Below are 19,627 nucleotides of genomic sequence, written 5' to 3'. Positions count from 1 at the left end.
TTTGCCCCTTGATTGCAATTGATTCCAGTTTTACCAGAGCTCCCTAATGCCACATTTGGTCAACTGTGGCCTTGATGTCAACGGCTGTCACTCTCACCTTACCTTTTGAATTCTTGAATTCAGCTCTTTTGTCCATGTTTGAACTAAGGGTATAATGAGGTCAGAAACCGAGTGGTCCTGGTGGGACCCAAATTGGATATCAAAAACAAAGACAAAAATGGAAAAATCTAGAAAAGTTCAGCACATCTGGCAGCATCTGTGAAGAGAAATGAGAATTAACATTTCAGGTCCAGTGACCCTTCTTCAGAATGGTCAAAGCACGAAGGATGAAACTTGAGTTGCAATCCACATGGGGTGAGTCGAAGTCGGAAGTATCACTGAGGAATATGATGTGACTGTGGAAATGGGTTTTGGCAAATACCAGGAGTGACAATGAAATTAATGATGGTGGACAAGAGAAAAGGAACAGGAACAAAACTTCTTCAAGGTGAGCATGCCTAGAAGAGATGTGTCAGTGAGTTAAATGCAAAATAAGAATTGACAGAACTGCAGATGCTGGAAATCCAAAACAAAAACAGAAATTGCTGGAAAAGCTCAGTAGGTCTGGCAGCATCTGTGGAGAGAAATGAGAATTAATATTTCGGGTCCAGAGACCCTTCTTCAGAACATGTCAAACTGAGCAGGTGCTGTGTAATAGCACTGTTGATAACACCTTCCATCACTTTACTGATGATCAAGAGTAGACTGACGGGACAGTAAGTGATCGGGTTGGATTTGACCTCCTTTTTGAGTACAGGACATACCTGGGCAATTTTCCACATTGTCAGCTAGATGCCAGTGTTCTAACTGTACTGGAACAGCTTGGCTGGGAGTGCACGTTCTACTGAAGCACGCATCTTCAGTCCTATGGTTGGAATGTTGTCAGGATCCATAGCCTTTGCGGTCTCCAGTGCCTCCAACCATTTCTGGATATCACTTGGAGTGAATCAAGTTGACTGAAGATTGGAATCTGTGTTGATGGGGACCACTGGAGGAAGCTGAGATGGATCATTCACTGAGCACTTCTGGCTGAAGATTGTTATGAATGCTTCAGCCTTATGTTTTGCACTGATGTTTTGGACTGTCCTATCATTGAGGATGGGGACATCTGTAGAACCTCATCCTCAAATGAGTTGTCTAATTGTCCACCATTAATGACTGGAGAGCTTAAATCTGAGCTGTTGGGTTGTGCGATTGCTTAGCTGTCTCTATCACTTCAGAGAAAGTGAGGACTGCAGATGCTGGAGATCAGAGTTAAAAAAGCTTATGGATTCTCTCTACCACTTGTTGCTTATGCTGTTTGGCACCAAGTAGTCTATTTGGTAGCTTCACCAGGTTGACACCTCAGTTTGAAGCATGCCTGTGCTGCTCCTGGCATGTTCTCCTGCACTCTCTATTCAACCGAGATTGATACTCCAGCTTGATGGTAGTGGTTGAACAGAGAACAAAGAAAATTACAGCACAGGAGCAGGCCCTTCAACTCTCCAAGTCTGCGCTGATCCAGATCCTCTATCTAAATCTGTCACCTATTTTCTAAGGATCTGTATCCCTTTGATCCCAGCCCATTCATGTATCTGATTAGATACAACTTAAATGATGCTATCGTACCTGCATCTACTGCCTCCGCTGGCAATACGTTCCAGGCACCCACCACCCTCTGCGTAATGAACTTTCCACATATATCTCCCCTAAACATTTCCCCTTCACCTTGAACGCGTGGCTCCTTGTAATTGAGACCTCCACTATGGGAAAAGGCTTCTTGCTATCCAACCTGTCTATTACCTCTCAACATTTTGTAGACTTCAATCTCGTCCTCCCTCAACCTTGTCTTTCTAATGAAAATAATCCTAATCTACTGAACCTCGTCATAGCTGGCGCCCTCCACACCAGGTAACATCCTGGTGAACCTCTTCTGCATCCTTTCCAAAACATCCACATCCTTTTGGGAATGTGGTGACCAGAACTGTACGCAGTATTCCAAATGTGGCCAAAGCAAAGTTCTATACAACTGTACCATGACCTGCCATCTTTTGTACTCAATGTCCCATCCGATGAAGGAAAGAATGCTGTATGTCCTCTTGACCACTCTATCAATCTGCATTGCCACCTTCAGGATACAAAGGACCTGAATACCCAGATCTCTCTGTACATCAATTTTCTCCTGGACTTTTCCATTTACTGTATAGTTCGCTCTTGAACCAGATTTTCCAAAATACATCACCTTGCATTTGCCTGGATTAAACTCCATCTGCTATTTCTCTGCCCAATTCACCAATCTATCTATATGCTGCTGCATTCTCTGACAGTCCCCTTCACTATCTGCTACTCCACCAATCTTAGTGTCATCTGCAAACTTACTACTGAGACAACCTGCACCTTCCTGCAAATCATTATGTATATATCACAAACAACAGTGGTCCCAGCGCGATCCCTGTGGGACATCACTGGTCACAGCTCTCCATTTTGAGTAGGGGATGTGCTGGGCAATGAGAATACAGACTGTGCTGGAGTTACAACACTGTTGATGTTGATGGCCCACAATGCCTCACTTATTCCTGGTCTTGAGTTGCCAGATCTGTTTGAAGTTTGTCCCATTTTACAAAGTGATATGTAGCGTATTCTCAATGTCAAGGCAGGACTTTGTCTCCACAAGAACTGCACAGTGGACAGTCTGACCAGTACTTTCATGGACAGATGCATGTGCAACCGCAGATTAGTAAGAATGAGGTCAAGTATGTTTTTGAATAAATATGATCCATTAGCTATCATGGAGACATGGCCGTGAGCTGACAATGTTTTACATATATGTATACTCAAAAATCACAGGAAGCTACGTAGAGTCAGGGAGTGTCTCTTGATCAAAGGTGATGTCGGTTCAGGATGTAGAATCAGTTTGGGTGGAGATGTGGAATAGTTGGGGAAAATAGTCACTCTTTAGAGGAATGATCCAGAGACCCCAAACAGTCACCACAATCTTGAACAAAGTGTGCAATAAGAAATACGAAATGGTTGTGGTAAAGAGATAATGATAATCGTGGCTGATTTAACTCTAAATATAAACTCAAAAAATCAGATTGGCAATAGTGCCCTTGATAAGAAACAAGTAGAATGCCTTTGGTAGTGTTATTTGGAGCAGCTTGTTCTTAGAGGAGGACCTAAGTGGTTAACTAAGGAAGCTGAAGTAATCAGATCAAAGGGAAAAAGAAATCTCTGACCATCTGAATGAGGAGCAGAAGTGGCCCATTTATCCCCTTGAGCCTGCTCTGCTGTTCAATAAAATCATGACTGATCTGCCAATGATCTCAAATCCACATACCTGCCTCATCCCGATAACCTTTCACCCTTGATTAACAAGGATCTATCTAAATCTATAAAGCCTCTTTTTTTCAAAAGAATTCATTGACAGGATGAAGGTGTAACTGACTAAACAGACATTTATTCCCCATTTCTAATTGTCCAGAGGGCAGTTAAGAGTCAACCAGATTGCTATGGTTCTGGAGTCAGAGCAGGAAAGGACGGCAGTTTCCTTCCCTAAAGTTCAATAGTGACCCAGATGGGTTCTTCCAACAATCGGCAATGGATTCATGGTCATCATTCTGCTCTTAATTCCAGATTCTTTTGTTGAATTCAACCTGCTGTGTCAGGATTTGAACCCGGATCCTCAGACTATTACCTGGGTCTCTGAATTGACAGTCTATTCCACAGACCCTCTCACTGCCAAAAAGTATCACCTAACCTATGTGTTAAGTGGGCGACCTCTGATTTTCAAACAGTGACCCATGGGTTCTGGAATCTCCCAAAAGAGAAAACAGCCTCTCCACATCCAACCTGTCAAGACCCCTCAGGATCTTACATGGATCAATCAAGTAACTTCTTAGTTTCTGAATTCCAGCAGATACAAACGTAGCCATTTCGACCTCTGCTCTTTCAACAGTCCTCGAATTACAGATATCAGCCTGGTAAACCTTCTCTGAATTTCTTCCAATGTATTTCCATCCTTCCTTGTATAGGGTCACCAATACTATGCATAGTGCTCAGATGAAGTCTCAACAGTGCCCTGTGTAGCAGAAGTAAAACCTCCCTATTTCTGTATTCAGTTCTCTCACAGTAAGTATTAATTTTCCTAGTTACTAGCTGTACCAGCGTATACACCTTCTGTGATTCATGCACTCGGACATCCAGATTCCCATGCATCATAGAGCTCTGCAATGCCTCACCGTTTACATCATATGCTTTTTATGCTCCCTGCTAAAATGGATGATTTCACATTTTCCCCAAGTTATACTCCATTTGCCATAACTTTGCCCATTTACTTAACCTAGCCTTTTGTAGAACCCTTATGTTCTCTTTATAACCTACTTTCCTACCTATCCTTGTATTATCTACACATTTAGGCTGATCCAGATTGCCTGGATCCACTGCAATTCGCCTACTGTCACAACAGGTCTATGGCAGATGCCATCTCCTTGGCCTTACACTCATCTGGCACAACTGGATAACAAGGTCATCCATGTCAGGCTCCTATGTATTGACTTTAGCTCTGCTTTCAACACCATAATTCCAACCAAGCTCATTTCCACACTTTGGCCCTAGAACTCTGCTCCCCATCTACAACTGGATCCTTGACTTGCTGATCTGCAGACTGCAAACAGTAAGGATAAGTGACAACACCTTCTTTATGATAAACCTCAATACCGGTGCTCTGCAAGGTTTCATACTCAGCCCCTTACTATACTCATTATACCCTTACAACTGCGTGGTGTTCAGTTCATTGTTCCCTGAAGTTGGCAACGCAGGTCCCTGACCTGTGTGGTCAATAAGGCATACGGCATGTTTTCCTTCACCGGACGGGGTACTGAGCACAACAATTGGTGTGTCATGTTACAGTTGTATAAGACTTTGATTTGGCCACATTTGGAATACTGCGTACCGTTCTGGTCACCACATTACCAAAAGGATGTGGATGCTTCGGAGAGGGTGCAGTGGTGGTTCAACAGGATGTTGCCTTGTATGGAGGGCACGAGCTATGAGGAGAGGTTGAGTAGATTAGGATTATTTTAATTAGAAAGACTGAAGTTGAGGGGGGACCTGATTGAAGCCTACAAAATCATGAGAGGTATAGACAAGGTGGATAGCAAGAAGCTTTTTCCCAGAGTGGGACTCAATTGCTAAGGGTCGCGAGTTCTCAGTGAGGGGTGGGGGAGTTTGGGGGAGATGTACATGGAAAGTTCTTTATGCAGAGGGTGGTGGGTGCCTGGAACATGTTGCCAGCAGAAGTGGTAGAGGTGGGCACAATAGGTTCATGTATCTAGACAGATACATGAATGGGCAGGGAGCAAAGGGATACCAATTCTGAGAAAAAATGGTGACAGGTTTGGATCGGCGCTGTAATTTTTTTTATTTGTTGTTCTTAACGGAGTTAAGGAGAAACTTCTTCAGCCAGAGTGTGGTGAATCTATGGAATTCATTGCCACTGAAGGCTATGGAGGCCAAGTCATTGGGTATATTTAAGACAGAGATAGATTGATTATTGATTTTCAAGGGAATCAAGGGTTACGGGGAGAAAGTGGAAGAATGGGGTTGAGAAACTTTTCAGCCCTGATTGAATGGCTTAATTTCTGCTCCTGTGTCTGATGGTCTTATGGTATCCTCTCGAGTGGAGGCCAGTGCACAATGTATAATGTATCTCCTTATTTCTCCTTATTTTCCATTATTGGTTCCTCAGAGTTGCTTTGCACAGGAGCAAGGATCACTTTGTTGTCTCTTTATCTTTATAAATATCTATAAATGTTTACTATTTATATTTGCATTTATTTATATACTTTTTTCACATATTTCAGGTATGTGTTATTAAAATGAATGATTTGTTACTTGATGATTGCTGAAGTGTGACACTTGCATTTATCAGGATTTTCACAAGAGTACCAATTCAAGGGGGAACCAATCTCTACTGATTTGTTAATAGGTGTTTTCCAACAGAGGTACTGCCATGGAGAATGCAGTTTGTGTACACATTCATTCTTGTCTATAAGAATCTTATGTACAAGTATAATTCTGAGAGACAATATTTACATGCTTTTGGAGAGGCAAAGACTGATTAGGGATAGTCAGCATAGCTTTGTACATGGAAACTTGTCTCTCAAACTTAATTGAGTTTTTATCAAGGTAGATAGATGGATGTTGTGTACCATGGACTTCAGCAAAGTCTTTGACATGGTTCCACATTCCAGAATAATTAATAAAGTTAGATCACATGAGATTCAGTGAGAACTTGCCAGTTGGATACAAAATTGGCTTGATGGTAGGAGACCGGGTGGTGGAAGGTTATTTTTCAGAGTGGAGGACTATGACTAGTGGCGTTCTGAAGAGATCATTTATATAAATGATTTGGATGAGAATATAGGAGGCATGGTTAGTAAGTTTGTGGATATTAGTGGTATAGTGGACAGTGAAAAAGGTTATCTAAGATTACAAAGGGATCTTGATCAGTTGGATCAATAGCTTGATGAGTGGGAGTTTAATTTGGATAAATGCGAAGTATTGCATTTTGATAAAACAAACAAGGGCAGGACTTAGACAGTTAATAGTAGTGCCCTGCGTGGTGTTGTCGAACAAAGGAACCTAGGGGTTCAGGTTCTTAGTTCATTGAAAGTTGCGTTGTAGGTAGATAGGGTGGTGAAGGTGTTTAGCATGCTTACCTTCATTGCTCAGACCATTGGATATAGGATTTAGGACACCATGTTAAGGTTGTACAGAAAGTGGCCTCACCAACAGAGTATAGTTCTGCTTACTCTGTTATAGGAAGGATATTATCTACTTGGAGATTTACTAGGATGTTGCTGGGACGAGAGGATTTGAGTTATCAGGATAGGCTGGGACTTTTTTCCCTGGAGAATAGGTGGTTGAGAGGTGACCTCATAGAAGTGTATAAAATCATAAGGTGAATACCAAAGATCTTTTGCCTCGAGTGGGGGAGTTCAAAACTAAGGGGCAATATTTTTAAGGTGAGTGGAGGAAGATTTAAAAGGGACCTGAGGCATACCTTTTTATACAGAGGGTGGTACGTACATTGAATGAACTGCCAGGCGAAGTGGTAGATGCAGGTACATTTACAACAGTTAAAAGAGATTTGACAGGTACATGAATAGGAAAGTTTTGGAATGGGCCAAATGCAGACAAGTGGGAGTTGTTTAGTTTGGGTTAAGGAGAATCCGAAGGGATTCTGTAAATACATTAAGGACAAAAAGATAACTTGGGAGAGAATGAGCAAGAATAAACAAACAACCCTATATGTGGAACTGTAGGAGATGGAGGAGACACGAAGCGAGTATTTACTGTGGAGAAGATTATGGAAGATAGACAACATGGGGAAATAAATAGCAACATCTTGAAAATGTCCATATTAGAGAGGAGGAGGTGCTGGATGTCTTAAAATGCATAAAGATGGATAAATCCCCAGGAGCTGATCAGATGTACCTTGGAACCCTGTGAAAAGCTAGGGAAGTGATTGGTGGGCCCCTTGCTGAGATATTTGTACCATCAATAGCCACTGACCAGCTGGAATTGAAATTAGAATCCTTACAGTGTGGAGACAGGCCCCTCAGCCCAACAAGTCCACACCGACCCTCTGAAAAGTAACCCACTCAGACCCTATACTTACCCCTGACTAATGCACCTCACATTATGGGCAATTTAGCATGGCCAGTTCACCTGATCTGCACATCTTTGGATTGTGGGAGGAAACCAGAGCACCCAGAGGAAACCCACGCAGACACGGGGAGAATTAGTAAACTCCACACAGATAGTCATCCGAGGTGGGAATTGAACCCAGGTCTCTGGCACTGTGAGGCAGCAATGCTAATGCTGAGCCATCGTGCCAACTACTGAGCCATTGTGCCAACTGAGGTGCTGGAAGTCTGGAGGTTGGCTAAAGTAGTGCCATTTTTTAAGAAAGGTGGCAAGGAAAAATCAGGGAATTATAGACCAATGAGCCTGACATCAGTGGTGGACACGTTGTTGGAGGGAAATCCTGAGGGATAGGATTTGTATGTTTTTGAAAAGACATGGGCTGATGAGAGATAGTCAACATGGCTTTCTGTGTGGGAAATTGTGTCTCACTAACTTGATTGAGTTTTTTGAAGAAATAACCAAGAGGACTGATGAGGGCAGAGTGGTGGACGTGATTTGTATGGACTTCAATAAGGCATTCGACAAGGTTCCCCATGGGAGACTGGTGAGCAAGGTTAGATCTCGTAGTACAGTGAGAACTAGCCATTTGGATATAGAAATGGCTTGAAGGAAGACAGTGGGGATCAGGAGTTGCTTTTCAGACTGAAGGCCTGTGACCAGCGGTGTGTTACAAGAATCGGTGCTGGGTCCACTACTTTTCATCATTGATATAAATGATTTGGACGTGAACATAGGAGGTATGGCTAGTAAGTTTGCAGATGACACCAAAATTGGAGGTGTAGTGGACAGTGAAGAAGATTACCTCAGAGTACAATGGGATCTGGACCAGATGGGCCAATGGACTGAGAAGTGGCAGGTGGAGTTTAATTTAGATAAATGTGAGGTGCTGCATTTTGGAAAGGCAAATAAGGGCAGGACTTATACAGTTAATAGTAAGGTCCTGGGCAGTGTTGCTGAACAAAGAGATCTTGGAGTGCAGGTTCATAGCTCCTCAAAAGTGGAGTCACACGTAGACAATAGACAATAGGTGCAGGAGTAGGCCATTCTGCCCTTCGAGCCTGCACCACCATTCAATGTGATCATGGCTGATCATCCTTAATCAGTATCCTGTTCCTGCCTTATCTCCATAACCCTTGATTCCACTATCCTTGAGAGGTCTATCCAACTCTTTCTTAAATGAATCCAGAGACTGGGCCTCCACTGCCCTCTGGGGAAGAGGATTCCACACACCCACCACTCTCTGGGTGAAGAAGTTTCTCCTCATCTCTGTCCTAAATGGTTCCCGTATTTTTAAGCTGTGTCCTCTGGTTCGGCACTCACCCATCAGCAGAAATATGTTTCCTGCCTCCAGAGTGTCCAATCCTACTCACCTATTGTACTCTATGCTACTTTCTCCCCACTCCCACCCTCCTCTCACTTATCTCTCCACCCTTCAGGCTCTCTGCCTGTATTCCTGATGAAGGGCTTTTGCCCGAAACGTCAATTTTACTGCTCCTTGGATGCTTCCTGAACTGCTGTGCTCTTCCAGCACCACTAATCCAGAATCTGGTTTCCAGCATCTGCAGTCATTGCAGTCAATTCCTGAAGAAGGGCTCATGCCCGAAACGTCAATTCTCCTGCTCCTTGGATGCTGCCTGACTTGCTGTGCTTTTCCAGCAACACATTTTCAGCTCTGATCTCCAGCATCTGTAGTCCTCCCTTTCCCCTTGTTTTTACCTGGGTCTGTTTCCATGTTGTGTGACTCTGTGACCCTATAACCTGCTGGTGTGATGCCAGATATGTAGACTTGGGGATCAGTTACCTTTGGCTATTTGTAACAGGCAACACATTGACTGTAACTTGCAAAGCTTACATTGCAGTGTCCAACATTAGATGTGATTCTGCAGTTGGGCATCTCTTGCTAGATAATCCTGAGTGTGTGAAGACTAATGGTGACAACCAATTAGAATTGTCAATTTGGCTTGCAATGTGGCACACCCATATGTATTAGAATCTCTACATACAAGAGCCCTGCTCTCTGCAGACAGAATATGTACACATGCTGAGCTTGTGTCAGTTCCATCGGTTCCATTCATTGGTTCATTTCTTAGGGCCGTGCTATGACCAATTGGAGTTAAACTAATTTAAAATGTAATTAAAGCCTGGCTGTTTGCAGTCAATAAGCATTAGTGGCAGCACCTCTTTCAATTGGAGTCTGCTTGCTTGCTAACCAATCAGCGTTTTTCTCTCATGAAACACAGATGTAGGTTTTCCCTTTGATTTGCTATTCTTGCAAATTGTCCCAATGAGTGCAAGCCAAAAAACTTCAATGATTGTGTGTTCTTGAGCAATACTCAAGATATTTATTATGATCTGTTTTTGTACATTTTGCTAATCTTACCATTGGTAATCTTACAATATTTTAAACCTTAGGAACTGAAAGTGTCAAACTCACAAGCTGTTGATGTGTGTGTGCTTTTTAGCAGGATATCATTACAAAGAATGTGCAGAAATGGTCAAGTGAAACTCTCAAGGATTCAATAGCTATGAAAGAGGGGGAGCCAATTCTCTGTGATTTTGATGATCTCTTCTCTGATATCTCAGACACGCTGTTTACCATGATGGAGAAGACAAAGCCATGGCCAAATGCAGGTGATGTTTAAAAAAAAACACCTTGCCACCTACACTGTTTCTGGGGAAGGTAACTTTACTTATCCAGTTGCAGTTGATATTGTTAAAGTGATCCAGTTGTTTATTAATTAGTTGGAACACTCTTCCCTTTTGGAACCATTACTTTGACCACAATGTTTTGGATTCCTACTGTCAGGACAAAGGAGGGAATGGCGATGCATTTCAGTTTTTATAAATATTTCTCTTCTTTTAAGCCTGAGGTATTGTTGAATTGATCCCTTTTTCTTTTTATCTCCCATTCTTTATTGAAATCAAAGATCTGGTTTAATAACACAGCATTCAAAACTGCAGGGGAATGGCTCTGTTTAGATTAGATTACTTACAGTGTGGAAACAGGCTCTTCGGCCCAACAAGTCCACATTGACCCGCCAAAGCGCAACCCACCTAAACCCATTCCCCTACATTTTACCCCTTCACCTAACACTACGGGCAATTCAGCATGGCCAATTCACCTAACCTGCACATTTTTGGACTGTGGGAGGAAACCGGAGCACCCAGAGGAAACCCACGCAGACACGGGGAGAATGTGCTAACTCCACACAGTCAGTTGCCTGAAGCAGGAATTGAACCCGGGTCTCTGGCGCTGTGAAGCAACAGTGCTAACCACTGTGCCACCATGCCGCCCATGTAATTCTGTCCAGACACGGTCAAAAATGACAGGATGCCGGGTTGTAGTCCAACAGATTGATTTGAAAACACAAGCTCTCAGTGTGCCACTAGCACCTGAAGAAAGAATGAGGCTCCAAAAGCTTGTGTTTTCAAATAAACCTGTTGGACTATAACCCAGTGTTGTGTCATTTTTGACTTTGTCCATCTCAGTCCAACACCAGCATCTCCACATCATATCCAGATGCAAGCATTTGGGAAATTAAGGAAGACTAGACAGTGTAAGAGAGAGATTTTTTTATATCCAGATTATTTAATGTGAGTTACAATTTCCTAGAGATAGGTGTCCTTGTGAACTGGATCGAGTTATCTTCCTGCTTGCAGGCAAAGTGTGGGCTTCCTTGCAGTTTGGCAACCTGGAGCCAAAGATGGAGAGTCTGATCCAAGCTCCTAACTCAACTAGCAGACCTACTGCCTGAGAATCCCAGAATTGTATTTTTAAGCAATTCAACCAGATCTGATTTCAGTCATTTGATGAGAACAGTTGTTTCAGGTGTTGATGGCCCATATCAGTGGGCTCTTTGAAAGGTCTTGTGGGGAGTGTAACTTTACCTTCCCCATCAGGTTTTGCATTGTGGCGATGAGGTAGCTGTAAAAACATTAATGTCTAATTAACATAATTTAATTTTAAGAATCATCTTTGTCCAGAGCTGGCTGGAAGTAGACAGCTTGTCTCCAGGCTCATCTCTGGATGAAATCCAGATCGATACCTGGAATGTGTGGATTGCCTTGTGAAGAAAAATTGCACAGGCTGGACTTGTACCCACCAGAGTTCAGAAGACCAAGGAGGGGATTGGATTGAAGTTTATAAGATGGTCCCAAATGGTCTTGACAAGTTGGGCATGGAAAGGATGTTAACTCTTGTGAGTGAGTCCAGAACTAGGCACACTATTTAAAAATTAGGTGTCATCCTTTGAGGGCAGAGATGAGGGAATATTTTTTCTCTGGGGATTTTGAACTCTCTGCCTCAAGGCAGTGGAACTGGTGGAACTTTGACAACTTTTCAATCAGAAGTAGTTGGGTTTGAGTTAGGCAAGGGAATCTAAGGGTTTGAGGAATGGATGGGAATGTAAAATTCAGAATACAAATAGATCATGATCTTATTGAATGGTAGAGACAGTTTGAAGGGCTACTTTTTTCATTCATGTGTGAGAGGTTGCTGACTGGGCCAGAATTTATTTCCTATTCCTAATTGTCCTTGAAAAGGTGATGGTGAGCCTATTTAGTGTTGGTACTCACAATTCTGTTGTCAATTGTCAACGACGTCCTAGGATTTTGACCCAGCAACACTGAAGGAAGGGCGATACATTTCCAAGTCAGGATGGTGAATGGTTTGGAGGCGAGTTTGCAGGTGGTGGTTTTTACACATATCTGATGCCCTTACCCTTCAAGATGGAATTGATTGTGGATTTGGAAGGTGCTGTCTGAGGAGCCTTGGTGAACTCTGCTCCGTATTTGCATGTTAATGACCATGTCATTTTCACAAAAATATCTTCATGTGTTGAAATTTTAAATGCCAAAAGAGATTATGAAAGTAACATTGCAGGATTGAAAAAAAGAGGATGTCTCACTTTGGTTGTTCCTTTTTAAAGTCAACAGAGGCCAGGTGTTGTTCTTCCAGAAGAAAGGAAATAAAGTCTCCATTTCATCTCCCAGTATCGCAGTAGACGCCAGTAGCGACATCAAATGACAAGGCAAAGTCACTGAAGCTTGATGTAGATGAATGCAATGGGCGATACATTGGAAGAAAGAATGATTTAGCCACACGTTTATGAAAGGGAAATCATGGTTTTGAAGCTATAACTAGTAAGATGGATAGGGCATAGAAGACACAGTACATTGGAGTTTCAGGAATCTTTGTAAAGGCACCACTACACAAGAGGTTGTTCCATGACATTCACTTCAGCTTGAACACAACAGAGAGAGCGTGAGTTCCTCATGAAGGGCTTTTGCCTGAAACATCAATTCTTCTGCTCCTCAGATGCTGCCTGACTTGCTGTGCTTTTCCAGCATCCATACTCTTGACTCTAATTTCCAGCATCTGCTGTACCTACTTTTGCTTAGAGAGCGTGAGTTAGCCACAGGATAAATGGAGGTCAGGAGCAGGGAATATAACACTGCGTCATTATTGAACAAACATTTATCTTAGTTATAAAATGGTTTGTTGCATGTCAGCAATAAGTATTGTTAATCTTACTAGTCAGATGTAAATAATATGGATTCATAGGAGCTTTACAGAATATATCCGATTTCTGCAAAGGTTGGTGTAGCACCTCTTGTTTCCACCCAAATACTAGCCTCAACAATTGGATAGAACTAATTAACCTTTAACCTTAACTCTGACACAACCATTTTCTTAGACAACAGCTCACCCCGGCTTTTTCTTCATAGTAAACTCATTATGCATCATATGTAGAATGTATATATGTACATGCCGTATCATGTATAGAACTATACTACCTTTTCACTCCACCCCATCTCTCCCCAAGTTTCTGACTTCACAAGTGCAGGCAGCCCTTTGCTTGTGAACTGTTGATCTTGGGTCTGATATGTGAAATAGTTTTCCTGCTGATGAATCCTCTCTTTCTTGGATATATTTGACAGAGGATGTCATTCCTTGTAGACCTTGTCATTTACCCGTTACTGTATCAGAGGATCTTCAATCTCCTGAAGGGCGATAATCATATTTTAATTCAGATCATTCTCCCAATACATCATCTGGGGGTCCTTTAATCTTGTGAATGTCCATCATGGAAGCCAGTTGCTCTGTTAAAATGGGTACTTCCTTCCGTGTAAAATCCTGATTAGAACAGATATTCTCTTTTTGTAATATCTTGGCTACTTAGACCGACAGTTTCTGCATCATGGCTGTGTACTAAATCTGTGAGGATGGTCTGACCTGTGTAACCTGTCTCCCTCGATTTGTTGATCAGGCTGGATTCCTTCAGCTTTACTCTGTGGCTTTTTTGATGATTGAAATAGACATTTTCAAAATCTGTTCTGTTACCATTAGGTTAATGTTTATTCAACACTATCTCTGTCACTGGAATTGACTGGTCTGATTTAGGTAGAGGATGAAATATTTCGATCAGCCTTATGAAGTCTGTAACGTCCCCCATGCTAATAATCTCAAACAGCTCTTATGCCAACATAATTGACCTCATTGGATATTCTTCTGTTGTGTTTCTGTTTTAATCCTAGTGAAATCTTCTGTGATAACTGTTTTTGGACTTGTGGACTTAATTATGAGGGAGACATGCTTTTAATCTCAAAAGTAAAGACTTTTTTAAAATCACCAACACTCTGTGTAAATTAAAAAGCCCTTCATGTCTCCTTTGAACTTTTCTCCCTCACACCTTAAACATTATTAGATATTTTAAATCTGGGACAAAGATTCCGACTATCAATGCATCTCATAATTTTATAAACTTCTATCAAGTCTCCCTGAGCCTTCACAGCTCAAGGGAAAACAACCTGAGTCTTCCTAGCCCCTCCTGCACTCTCCATATCCTTCTTGTAATGTGGCGGCTAGAATTGAATGCGATACTCTAAAAGCTGAACCAAAGTCTTATAATGCTGCAACACGACATCCAAACTCTTGTACTCAAATCCACAACCGATAAAGGCAAGCATGTGATATGCCTTCTTGACCACCCTATCTACTTGTGTGGCCACTTCAGGGAGCTATGGACTTGAACCCCAAGATCCCTCTGTACATCAATGCTGTTCAGGGTCCTGCCATTAACTGTATACTTTGCCTTACATTTGATCTCCCAAAGTGCAGTATCTCATACTTACCTGGATTAAACTCCATCTGCCATTTCTTCACCCATATCTGCTACTGATCTAGATCCCACTGTATCCTTTGACAACTTTCTGCCCAAGTCACCGTGGATCCCATGCCCATGGATGAGCCTACCACAAGAGACCTTGTCAAAAGCTTTACTAAAATCCATGTAGACAACATCCACTTGCTCTACCCTCATCAATCACTTTTGTCACCTCCTTGAAAAACTCAATCACGTTAGTAAGACATGATCTACCCTGCACAAAGCCATGCTGACTGTCCCTAATTAGGCCATGCTTTTTCAAATGTACTTAAATCCTATCCCGAAGAATTCTCTCTAATAGCTTCCCAATCACCTATGTAAAACTCACTGTCTATAGTTTCCTGGATTATCCCTATTTCTCTTCTTGAACACAGGAACAACATTAGCTACTCGCCAGTCCTCCAGGTAGTCTCCACTGGCTGGCAAGGATACAAAGATCTTGGTCAAGGCCCCAGCAATCTCCTCTCTTGCCTATCTCAATAACCTGGGGTAGAACCCGTCGGGCCATGGGGACCTATACACATTAATGCTCTTCAGGAGATCCAGCACCATTTCTTCCTTGATCTCAATGCCCTAGCATGTTTGCATGTGTCTCGGAAATCTCACTCTCCTTCATATCCTTCTCTGAATACCGACACAAAGTACTCATTTAGGATATCACCCACATCCTCTGCCTCCAAGTACAAGTTCCCTCTTTTTATCTCTCAGTGGATTTACCTTCTCCCTGGTTTTCCTCTTATTTTTAATGTACTTATAGAATGCCTTGAGATTCTCTTTAATCCTAGTTGCCAAGGTTATTTCATGGCCCCTTCTTGCTCTCCTAATTCCCTGCTTGAGTACTTTCTTGCTTTCCTTATATTCCTCATGTGCCCTGTCTGATTTTAGCTTCCTAAACCTTACATATGTTTTTTTTTCCCATTTGAATAAATTCACAACCTTCCTCATTATCTAAGTGCCCCTTACCTTGCCATCCTTGTCCTTCCTCCTTCCTGAAATGTGCTGGCCTTGAACTTGAACTTTCCCAAGCAGGGCTTCAAACATTTCCCACATGTCAAATGTGGACTTGCCCAAATTAGCACTCCCTAGCTCCTGTATAATATAGACGTAATTTGCCCTATCGCAATTTCGAACCTTCCCGCAAGGTTTTGACTCTCCTTGTTGTTAGCTTCTTCAGCCATGATAACTGGTCTGGTCAGTTTGGATTGCTCACCCCTGTATCAAGCTTAAAATGAATAGGATGTCCACTGATCGAAACAGGGTTTGTGTCTTCTGCATCAGCAGCTTTCTCCAGCAAACTCTTGGCTATCTTCTTCAATGGAGATATCTCGTCTAATGCTTAGTGTTGAGCGCTCTATTGTACTGATGTCTTTGCGTGGATAACCATCAGCACTTCCATTGTTCTTAAACTGTGTGCTTTCTGAACATCATTCTGGAAGTGACCTACATTTTTGCAAATGTATCGTTCCTTTGTTTGTGAGTATTGCCAGTTCCTGTAAAGTCGTCTTGTACTGTGTGCTGGCACTGGTTCTGACCATCTGATATTTGACTTACTCTCTACGTTAGCTTTTTGCACTGTCCTTGAGTGTCCGTACCTTATAAAGTGAATAGACTCTGTTGCCCTTTTGTGGTAGGGTCAATCTTCCCTCTTCTATCTGTTTTAGGGTCTTTCTGGTGTCTGTTTCCAGTGCAATTTGAATAATCATCGCCGAATTTAATCTTCTCTGGACAATAATAAACCTGACAGTTTTTTTTTACCAACTGTTTCTTATGATTCTGATTTCAAAGCTCCATAATCAGTTTTCTGCTGGTCTTTGGAGATTTTAGATTTAGATTACTTACAGTGTGGAAACAGGCCCTTTGGCCCAACAAGTCCACACCGACCCACCGAAGCGGCGGCGCAACCATACCCCTACATTTACCCCTTACCTAACACTACGGGCAATTTAGCATGGCCAATTCACCTGACCCTGCACATCTTTGGACTGTGGGAGGAAACCGGAGCACCCGGAGGAAACCCACGCAGACACGGGGAGAATGTGCAAACTCCACACAGTCAGTTGCCTGAGGCGGGAATTGAACCCGGGTCTCCGGCGCTGTGAGGCAGCAGTGCTAACCACTGTGCCGCCCACATCATTTAAGGGATATGGGCCATGTGCTAGCAAATGGGACTAGATTAGTTTAGAATATCTTGTCGGCATGGATGAGTTGACAGAAGGGTCTGTTTCCATGCTGTACATCTCTATGACTCTATGGAACTAGCTGTGGAATCCTTCGAAGCCGAACTGTTCTATTAGATCTTATTGATTTCAGGAATTCTTTTGTTCTCAAATTGACTATAGCCGTGTAAGAAGGCAGCTCACCACGCAATCTCCAGAGCAATTGGAAATGTACAATAAATGCTGAACCAGCCAGTGATGACCAAATCCTATGAATGAATAAATTATCAAAAACTTTTGGACACTTTGAAAAATATTGACTCTCTTTAACATTCCTCTGTTTAGTAATATTATATGCAACAAAGCCCACTAAATATAATCATGAATTAACTTGCTCAGCTTGAGATTTCATGTATATTTTTGAAGTAATATTGTACCATAAGAACTATTGCTTTTATGATGTCCAGTATGGTCTTTCTCTGACCTTGAGTCTTTGAGTCTTATATCTACTTTAATTTTTTTTCTAAATTTGTTTATTAATTTGTCCAGTAAATCTGTTGCAGATCTATAATATTTCAATGAATAGAATAGAATAGTCTTTTTTTGTCACATTGACTCAATGAGTTTAGTGAAACTTTATACGTCGCCAATTACCACACCGACTTAGATAACAAAGTACCTAGGCACAGCTTCTTTAGTTACAAGATTTTAGTTAGTACAAAAGTAAAATGCTGCTTTTAATCTGCTGTTCTTTGGGCTGGTATTCTTGTATTCAACAGATGGGCGGCACGGTGGCACAGTGGTTAGCACTGCTGCCTCACAGCGCCTGAGACCCGGGTTCAATTCCCGCCTCAGGCGACTGACTGTGTGGAGTTTGCACGTTCTCCCCGTGTCTGCGTGGGTTTCCTCCGGGTGCTCCGGTTTCCTTGATCTACTCTTGGGAAATAAGGCAGGGCCGGTGAGTGAGGTGTCAGTGGGGGAGCACTTTGGGCCAGTGACCATAATTCTATTCGTTTTAAAATACTGATGGAAAAGGATAGGCCAGATCTAACAGTTGAAGTTCTAAATTGGAGAAAGGTCAATTTTGACGGTATTAGGCAAGAACTTTCGAAAGCTGATTGGAGGCAGATGTTCGCAGGTAAAGGGATGGCTGGAAAATGGGAAGCCTTCAGAAATGAGGTAACAAGAATCCAGAGAAAGTATATTCCTGTCAGGGTGAAAGGGAAGGCTGGTAGGTATAGGGAATGCTGGATGACTAAAGAAATTGAGGGTTTGGTTAAGAAAAAGAAGGAAGCATATGTCAGGTACAGACAGGATAGATTGAGTGAATCCTTAGAGGATAAAGAAAGTAGGAGTATACTTAAGAGGGAAATCAGGAGGGCAAAACGGGGACATGAGATAGCTTTGGCAAATAGAATTAAGGAGAATCCAAAGGGTTTTTACAAATATATTAAGGACAAGGGCCCCTCAAAGATCAGCAAGGCGGCCTTTGTGAGGAGCCACAGAAAATGGGGGAGATACTAAATGAATATTTTGCATCAGTATTTGCTGTGAAAAAGGATATGGAAGATATAGACTGTAGGGAAATAAATGGTGACATCTTGCAAAATGTCCAGATTACAGAGGAGGAAGTGCTGGATGTCTTGAAATGGTTAAAAGTGGATAAATCTCCAGGACCTGATCAGGTGTACCCTAGAACTCTGTGGGAAGCTAGAAAAGTGATTGCTGGGCCTCTTGCTGAGATATTTGTAGCATCGATAGTCACAGGGGAGGTGCCGGAAGACTGGAGGTTGGCAAATGTGGTGCCACTGTAAAAACAAGCCAGGGAAGTATAGACCAGTGAGCCTGACCTCAGTGGTGGGCAAGTTGTTGGAGGGAATCCTGAGGGACAGGATGTACATGTATTTGGAAAGTCAAGGACTGATTAGGGATAGTCAACATGGCTTTGTGCATGGAAAATCATGTCACACAAACTTTATTGAGTTTTTTGAAGAAGTAACAAAGAGGATTGATGAAGGCAGAGCGGTAGATGTGATCTACATGGACTCCAGTAAGGCGTTCGTCAAGGTTCCCCATGGGAGACTGATTAGCAAGGTGAGATCTCATGGAATACAGGGAGAATAAGCCATTTGGATACACAACTGGCTTAAAAGTAGAAGACAGAGGGTGGTGGTGGAGGATTGTTTTTCAGACTGGAGGCCTGTGACCAGTGGAGTGCCACAAGGATCGATGCTGGGCCCTCTACTTTTTGTAATTTACATAAATGATTTGGATGTGAGCATAAGAGTTACAGTTAGTAAGTGTGCAGATGACACCAAAATTGGAGGTGTAGTGGACAGCAAAGAGGGTTACCTTAGATTACAACAGGATCTGGACCAGATGGGCCAGTGGGCTGAGAAGTGGCAGATGGAGTTTAATTCAGATAAATGCGAGGTGCTGCATTTTGGGAAAGCAAATCTTAGCAGGACTTATACACTTAATGGTAAGGTCCTAGGGAGTGTTGCTGAACAAAGAGACCTTGGAGTGCAGGTTCACAGCTCCTTGAAAGTGGAGTCGCAGGGAGATAGGATAGTGAAG

The 19,627-nt window shown here is 42.4% G+C and overlaps 1 protein-coding gene across 1 annotated transcript in view; it reads left to right on the top strand.

The window, feature by feature from the left end:
• LOC122564237 (carbohydrate-responsive element-binding protein-like) overlaps positions 1–19,627 on the top strand; it is a 196,798-nt gene that overhangs the window by 14,297 nt on the left and 162,874 nt on the right. The window contains exon 5 of the mRNA XM_043718935.1: positions 10,191–10,359. Coding sequence (XP_043574870.1) covers positions 10,254–10,359 — 106 coding nt within the window. The 5' untranslated portion in view covers positions 10,191–10,253. The remainder of the gene's footprint in view (positions 1–10,190; positions 10,360–19,627) is intronic.

Source organism: Chiloscyllium plagiosum, chromosome 28, assembly GCF_004010195.1.
Source record: "Chiloscyllium plagiosum isolate BGI_BamShark_2017 chromosome 28, ASM401019v2, whole genome shotgun sequence".
Lineage (NCBI taxonomy): Eukaryota > Metazoa > Chordata > Chondrichthyes > Orectolobiformes > Hemiscylliidae > Chiloscyllium > Chiloscyllium plagiosum.
This window is presented reverse-complemented; position numbering and strand designations above follow the sequence as displayed.